At 39.5% G+C, this 7729-nt stretch overlaps 1 protein-coding gene across 1 annotated transcript; it reads right to left on the reverse strand.

Annotated features, from left to right (window-relative positions):
- Positions 1-869: 869 nt before the first annotated feature.
- LOC106352539 (CBL-interacting serine/threonine-protein kinase 9-like) lies at positions 870-4415 on the reverse strand. The gene is made up of 14 exons (XM_013792152.3): positions 3995-4415; positions 3471-3533; positions 3299-3370; positions 2898-3005; positions 2734-2814; positions 2571-2624; positions 2260-2385; positions 2090-2179; positions 1876-2001; positions 1697-1798; positions 1487-1603; positions 1347-1403; positions 1176-1250; positions 870-1091 (listed from the first exon to the last, which is right to left on the reverse strand). Exons 1-14 carry the CDS (start codon positions 4181-4183, stop codon positions 1014-1016), a joined length of 1338 nt encoding a protein of 445 aa, XP_013647606.1. The 5' UTR covers positions 4184-4415; the 3' UTR covers positions 870-1013.
- Positions 4416-7729: the final 3314 nt, after the last annotated feature.

Raw genomic sequence — 7729 nt, forward strand, 5'->3', positions numbered from 1 at the left:
AAAAATGGTAATAAATATAAATGGTGGACTAGTGCCCATGTGTAGAACATAAACGAACAGTTAATGTTGGGCGGCTTAATACCAACTAACTAGAAACCAGTCCGCCATCAATGTATAAATAAATAATATGTATATATATTATCTACATTGTATGAAAAGGACTAATAACGTAAATGGTCTCTAGACTCTCTACATAAATAAACGACATCGAATCCATAAAACAAGCTGAAAAGGGTTTGATGCAGTACCATTGCACACTACTATAAGTAAGTACCCTTCAAACTTCAAAGTACCAAATGATTAATTAAGTTATAAAGTTTAACAACTGAAATTAAGAAAAGCAAATCCTTGCATATAACCTTATTTAAGCACCACGGCAAAACGTTACCAATTGTTTTTTTTAATATTTATATAATTTAATCAGGATTGGTATATCATATATGGATTTTAATCCATGTAAATGAGGGTTGATTATTAGGGATGTATCATACTTCGGAAATTATAAAAGATATTAAATAATATATAAAGAGTTATTACCGATCTATTTATCACTCATTGGTTTTAGATTGAAAATCCATAATAAATTCGAATTTAATTGGCACTGTAATTTCTATCTCTTGTTTTTCCTTTATAAAACTTCTATCATTATATATTCTTCCATACTTTGATGGATACCGTGTCATTTTAAAGCGTAGCCAATGAAGTGGTTTCAACTGTAATCAAATAGTAGTGAAATTCCCGAGTTTTGACGACGAAAACAATATCTTCGTAAATAAAAAAACAATATCTTCATTTTCTGGACTTTACCACTTTTAAGTTGACTCAAAGTGAGCCAAGCCATTTTTTGTGGAAGATTGCACGTGGATATCTCTACGTTTATAGCCCACTACTAGGGGTTTCCTTTATTTTTTGGTTGTCAATCTTTGAAGCTTCATAATACAGTGTCAACCATTCAACTATCTTTCATGATTTATTATATTTTGTTTCGAATAGAACAACTTGCAGTTAACTTATTAAGCTTTATGTTCTTCAGGTGCTCCATCAGTATTCCACACTACATCCTTTAATCCAGATGAGAAGTTTTTGTAGAACTGCAAACCAGATTTACATAATCCCAATTAAAAAAATAATTAGAGATGCTAACCGGTCCATGAAGATTAAACTGAAAAAAATACCTTGTGAAACTCGAGGGTATCACCGCCGGTTTTCCTAAGCTCTACCACATGCAACGATGGCGCCACTTCAAACACCTGTTAAACCGAATAAATCATTGTATACCAGGTACTGATAAATAAACCCGAACTTAACCGGGACGTTATCATTTCTATTTTATATGTTCTGTTTACCTCTGTAGCAACTGAGAGCTGGCCTTTACGACCACTTTTGTCTCCTTTCATTTTTATCTGCAAATTTATTTAACAATCTTCAACGAAGCCACAAATAAAATAATTCAATAACACAGACAAAATCAAGAATACGAACAAACCTTGTACTTGTCTTTACGGACGTTGAAGCCTAATGGCTTTGCGGTTTCTTCCATTTTGGACATTATTTCGCTCGCAGGTCGTTGAGAAGTAAACCGTGTCTCTTTCTTCACAAGTTGCTGAAAATTCCATAACCAAAACAATTAGACAAATATATTCATAATTTTATACAAAATAATCCAAAAAATTGCATGTAGTAAAAAGGTTCGTACGGCTTGCTTTTCGAACAAGTTTTCAAGACTGTTTGAGCTAGAGATAAGTTCAAAAGCGTTCATGGATTCCGGTTTCGCCTTCTTCTCTGTTACAAGAGACTCCTATAGTAGCAACATGAAAGAGTTATTATCAGTTGACTAAATACACTGGCTTAACTTAACCGCACTAGAATATGTACCTTGGAGTTACTGAAAGCAGCATCCACATCATCAATGGTTATGTCTTCATCATCTTGGCCAAACGATGGTGGCTTGTACCCTTGCTTGAACCATTCATCTTCTAGTAATTCTGCAATACTTATTCTCTGCATTTCGAGGAAACCGTGTTTGGTAAGCTCTTGAACAGTTTAGACCATTTGATCTTTAGTTTACAGCATCACAACTAAGTCTTACGGTTATAGGACTGGGATCAAGAATACGCTTAATGACTTCCTTGGCACCGGGAGAGAACCATGATGGGCAGCTGAACTCAGCTTTGCATATCTGAAGTAAAACCAAAGATGAGATTAGAATAGTACTTACAAAATAGTACAAAGCAGAGGAAGATATATCTTTTCACGTACACGTTTGTATAACGTCATGAGATTTGGCTCATCAAAAGGCAAGTAACCAGCCATGAGCACAAATAGAATAATACCACAGGACCAGACGTCTGCTGCTGCACCGTCATAGCCTTTGTCCGACAGAACCTACTCTCAAACCCCCAAAAATGCGGTAGAAACTTTAATATATATCCTAATACACTTAGTAAATAATTTTGGTAGATCATTATATATATTCTAAAATACTTCGTATATTGTTTTGGTCGATCATTATATATCCTAAAACACTTAGTATGCTTAGATTTTTAAGTGCTGAAACTTTAGGTATCTACCTCAGGAGCAACATAGTTCGGCGTTCCACAAGCAGTGTGAAGCAAACCATCTCCCTGCATTCAAAAGAATGGTGCTTATAAAAAAACAAAGTGATATGTTGTTCATTTCACAAATTAATTTCCAATTGGCCATGGAATCCAATTGATAAATCAAATGATTTACCCGAACTTGTAGCGAAAACGCGCTTAGCCCAAAATCAGAAACTTTTAAAATCCCATTTGCATCAAGGATAAGATTTTCAGGCTGCAACAAGCAACATATATAGGTTGAGAAACTTGAAAAAATGATGAATATCAGATAAAAAAAGAGCGCAACCAAAGAAAGACCTTGAGATCTCTGTGGTAGACCCCTCGACTGTGGCAATAATCCACAGCATTTATGAGCTGATGAAAATAACTCCGAGCTTCATCCTCCTTTAGTTTCCCCTGTTGGGCCTATCGTATGGTTCAAATCCAAGAATTGCATTAGTATAGGAACAGAGGAAAACAGATACCATTCGTGGAGAGAAAAATAAAAGAACGATAGAAACTCTAAGTTATGGTTTCAGTTAGCGCCTTACAGGTTGGAACTCTATATTTTTAATCTTTCGTGACAACAAAATCTTGCACTCTCTCGGTTATGCTTCAAGGTTTAATTTAAATGACAAACTTATTCAAAAACGTGAGAAGTCAGAACTTGCAGCGGCAAAGATCAAACAGGGTGGAAGAGTAATGGATCGGTATCTTACGATTTTATCAAATAGTTCACCTCCGTTGACCAGCTCAAGAACAATATAGATCTTAGTTTTGCTCGCCATAACCTGCCCATACCATCACCACACAGAGAGGGTTTACACGGTAAGATTATTAACACATATCGAGAGGTCAAATAAGATTAAAAGTTTATTAGCTTTTTCTTACCTCAATGATTTCGACCACATTTGGATGTTTAATCAGTTTCATTGTCGCTATTTCTCTTTTAAGCTGCACCAAGAATAATAGACGTATATATATCTTCAAGATCTTGATCATAACACTATATTTTCCTCCGATTTAAGAACCAATTTAAAAAGAAAGAAATCTACTCTACTTCAAAACCATATCCATGCCACCATTGTTTTGATCATTGCGTACTACGATAGATTCAAAGATCTCCAAATCCGTATAACTTATAAGCAGAAAACTCCTATATATTCGAATTTTATTTATTTATTTTACAAATACTTATTCGTTCAAGTTTCTTCTTTTCCAGAGAAATCTTATTTATCTGGAGTGTTTCAAAATATTAGTTAAACTTTAGATAATCATTAACCTTGACCACCAACACACATACCTCGGACATGTCCTAATCACGAACTTAAATTATTCACTCGAATATAGGTTAGAAAACAAATCCAAAACACGTGCATGCTTTCGTATTATTAAACACATTTTTACGTGCGAACCTGTTCGACCATTTTGTGGCGGAGAATCTTATCTCGGTCGAGGATTTTGATAGCGGCTAGATCTCCAGTGACGGTGTTCCTTGCGTATTTGACCTTAGCGAAGCTTCCTTCGCCTAGAGTTCGTCCCATCTCGTAGTTCCCCACTCGCGTCCGGCTTGCCGGCGTTGTCTTCTTTCTACTCCCGCTCATTTTCTTCTTTCTTCGCTTATGTTAAGAAAAATCACAATATATCCGTAGGAACAGTCGAGGCTTTAACGTTTCAGATCTCAAAAAGACTAAACAAATCTCAACGGGACGATTCTTTCTCCCTCTCTATTTCTAGTGGATAGATGGATGGTGAGAATATAAACGGACGAGCGGGAGAGGTAATAGGGAGAGTGGGATTCACGAGCGGTATCTAGGTCCCACATGCAAAACATTATTCTCTGTTCCGCGTCCTTTCCGTGTATGGGACCTATGGACACTCTCATTCCTCCCTATGAAACTTCCTTCTTTGTTTTTTTTGGGGTGTGTTTTGTGAGGCTCAGGCATTCTGGATTTTGTATTATATATGGAAGTTATTTTATTTTTTAATATATGTGGATATGGTGTATTTTGTGAGGCTCAGACACTAATCTATTCCATGTTCTTTTTTTTTTTTGCTTCATAGCGTTCTGAATTTCAACGTTCAATGTTCTTTTTGTAAGAGTTTTTTTTTGTCAATTATTTCTATATATTGTAAGCAGATATACGATACGAGATCCTCTACTTATTATATGAGATATCATCTCCTCTAGGAAGTTTCTGTTAATATGTAACTTCTTCCCCAAGTCTCGTGTCTGTATATAAGCGTCTGTCAATTGACAAGAGTAAATAAGAGAAACACATTTCCTAACATGGTATCAAGAGCCTCACGATAACCCTATTTTTTTTCAAGCCGCCATCCCTGTCTCAACCCTTCTCTCCTTCTCTCTTTTCATCTCTATCATCTCTAGACGCCATGGCTCAAAACGCAGAACAAATTGATGACACTAAACCTCTCTTGAATATCAACATGACCAAAATAACGAAGCTCACCTCCACAAACTACATGACATGGAGCCTTCAAATCCAGGCTCTCCTCGACGGCTACGACTTGGCGGGGCACATTGACGGTTCCACACCAACACCAGATCAAACTATCACAGTTGACAATACAATCACTGTCAACCCGGAATTCACAAAATGGCGCCGTCAAGATCGTTTGATCTACAGCGGTCTCATAGGCACTCTATCCCCATCCATCCAAGCATTGGTCACCAACACCAAATCCTCCTATGATGTTTGGAAATCGCTGAGCTCCACCTATGCAACACCATCTCGTGGCCATATCCAACAACTCAGACTGCAACTGAAACACTTTACCAAAGGAGACAAAAGTATCGATGAATACATGAGAGGCTTAACCAGCCGCTTTGATCAACTTGGCCTCCTTGGCAAACCGCTGGATCACGAGGACAAGATAGAATACATCATTGATGGACTCTCTGAAGAGTACAAGTCTGTAGCAGAGCAAGTAGAAGGCCGTGACACCACTCCTTCTATCATCGAGATCCATGAAAAGCTCATCAACAAAGAAGCCAAACTCCTTGCGTTGAATACTCCAACCTCACACACCATCCCGATGACTGCCAACGTAGCGTCCGCTCGTCCTAAGCAGTATCATCAGCAGCAAAGCAGAGGAAGTAACTCCAACTGGAACAACAACTACAAGACCAACAACTTCTCATCGCAGAAACATGACTCTCGCCCACCAACTAAAGGATATCAGGGAAAATGCCAAATCTGCGGTGTGTTTGGACATAGTGCACGCCGGTGTCCTCAGATGCAGCAGCAGTACACAAACGCTGGAGCCTCACCTTTCCGTCCGTGGCAGCCACGAGCTAACATGGCTCTAGCGACTCAAAATCCCTCTACTGCTTGGCTCATGGACTCAGGCGCAACACACCATCTTACAAGCGACCTGCACAACATGTCTCTTCATCAGCCATACGGTGGTGATGACTCGGTTATGATCGGAGATGGATCTGGTTTGCCCATCACACACACTGGTTTTGTTTCCCTACCTTCCTCTACACGGAACTTACATTTAAATGATGTTCTATGTGTTCCAAACATTCAAAAAAATTTAATCTCAGTTTATCGCCTATGTAATGCTAATAAGGTTTCTGTTGAATTTTTCCCTGCTTCCTTTCAGGTGAAGGATCTCAGCTCGGGGTCCCATTAATCCAAGGCAAGACCAAGGATGAGTTGTACGAGTGGCCAGCCAAACCGTCAACCCTACAATCCTTCTTCGCCTCCTCAAACCCAAAAATCACACTACCCGTTTGGCACTACCGGCTTGGCCACCCATCAGCCTCAATTCTTAAAACCGTTGTTTCAAATTTTTCTTTACCTTGCAACCAATTTGTATCTCAAAACACTTTGTGCTCAGATTGTGCCATTAATAAAACTCACAAGCTTCCGTTTCACCAAACTTCTATCTCTTCCTCACGACCCCTTCAATACATTTTTACTGATCTTTGGAGCTCACCAATTGTCTCTGTCGATAACTATAAATATTATCTGGTGCTTGTGGATCATTACAGTCGCTATACTTGGATTTATCCTCTAAAGTTGAAGTCCCAAGTACGTGAAACATTCAAGATTTTTAAAGCTCTGGTGGAAAATCACTTCTCTACTAAGATCGGAACTTTATATTCCGATAACGGAGGAGAGTTTGTTGCGCTCAGACAACTCTTAGCTGAAGCTGGCATCTCTCATCTCACCTCACCACCTCATACACCGGAGCACAACGGGATTTCAGAGCGCAAGCACCGGCACATCGTCGAGACCGGCCTCTCCATGCTCACACATGCCTCCATGCCTAAATCTTACTGGTCATATGCCTTCTCTACTGCAACCTATCTCATCAACCGCCTCCCTACTGAAGTTCTCAAAATGGATTCACCGTTTCACAAACTCTTTGGCCATCAACCCAACTACATGAAGCTACGTGTTTATGGATGCCTGTGCTTCCCTTGGTTAAGACCTTACACCAAACATAAGCTTGAAGACAGATCAATGCCGTGTGTTTTTCTCGGGTACTCCTCAACCCAAAGCGCTTATCTTTGCCTCCAACCAAACACTGGCAGAATTTACATCTCCAGACACGTCAGGTTTGATGAGTTTGTCTTTCCCTTCCAAACACCTAAACCGCAATCTGTACCGCCCTCTCCGACTTCACCAGTTCCTTACCCACTTGTCACTATCTTACCACAAACCCCTCCTGTTGCTACCTTACCTCAAACACCTCAACCTTTAAACCCACAGCCACCACTCGTGCAACAAATGAGGACTCCGAGCTCAGAAACTCACTTATCGGAACAGGTTAATTCTCAGACTCCTTCTCTTAGTACAACTAATGGTGGTAATCTGAGTGCAGGAGCATCACAGGAGTCAGCTCATTCTGCTTCTACCAGTGACTCGAGCTCCTCTCCTGCGCAAACAATCTTGCCATCGGCGTCCTCTTCCTCTACTGATACAGACAGCTCCCAGACAACGGTTTCCCCTGAACAAGTCAATATCCACCCGATGGTCACTAGGAGAAAGAATCAGATCACAAAGCCAAATTTAAAATACAACTATTCTGCGGCTCTATCCAGTCCCATCCCGGCGGAGCCAAACACACTGATTCAAGCTCTCAAAGACAAGCGTTGGAGAGGTTCTATGTCATCA

This window comes from Brassica napus, chromosome A9 (genome assembly GCF_020379485.1).
Source record: "Brassica napus cultivar Da-Ae chromosome A9, Da-Ae, whole genome shotgun sequence".
Classification (NCBI taxonomy): Eukaryota; Viridiplantae; Streptophyta; class Magnoliopsida; order Brassicales; family Brassicaceae; genus Brassica; species Brassica napus.

Excerpts from the sequence above, each read along its gene's own strand:
- LOC106352539 (XM_013792152.3), bottom strand. The coding sequence starts at position 4,183 with ATGAGCGGGAGTAGAAAGAAGACAACGCCGGCAAGCCGGACGCGAGTG. Across the intron at positions 3,534-3,994 it reads GCCACAAAATGGTCGAACAG|CTTAAAAGAGAAATAGCGAC; the intron begins GTTCGCACGTAA and ends TTCTTGGTGCAG. Across the intron at positions 2,180-2,259 it reads TCATGACGTTATACAAACGT|ATATGCAAAGCTGAGTTCAG; the intron begins GTACGTGAAAAG and ends GTTTTACTTCAG.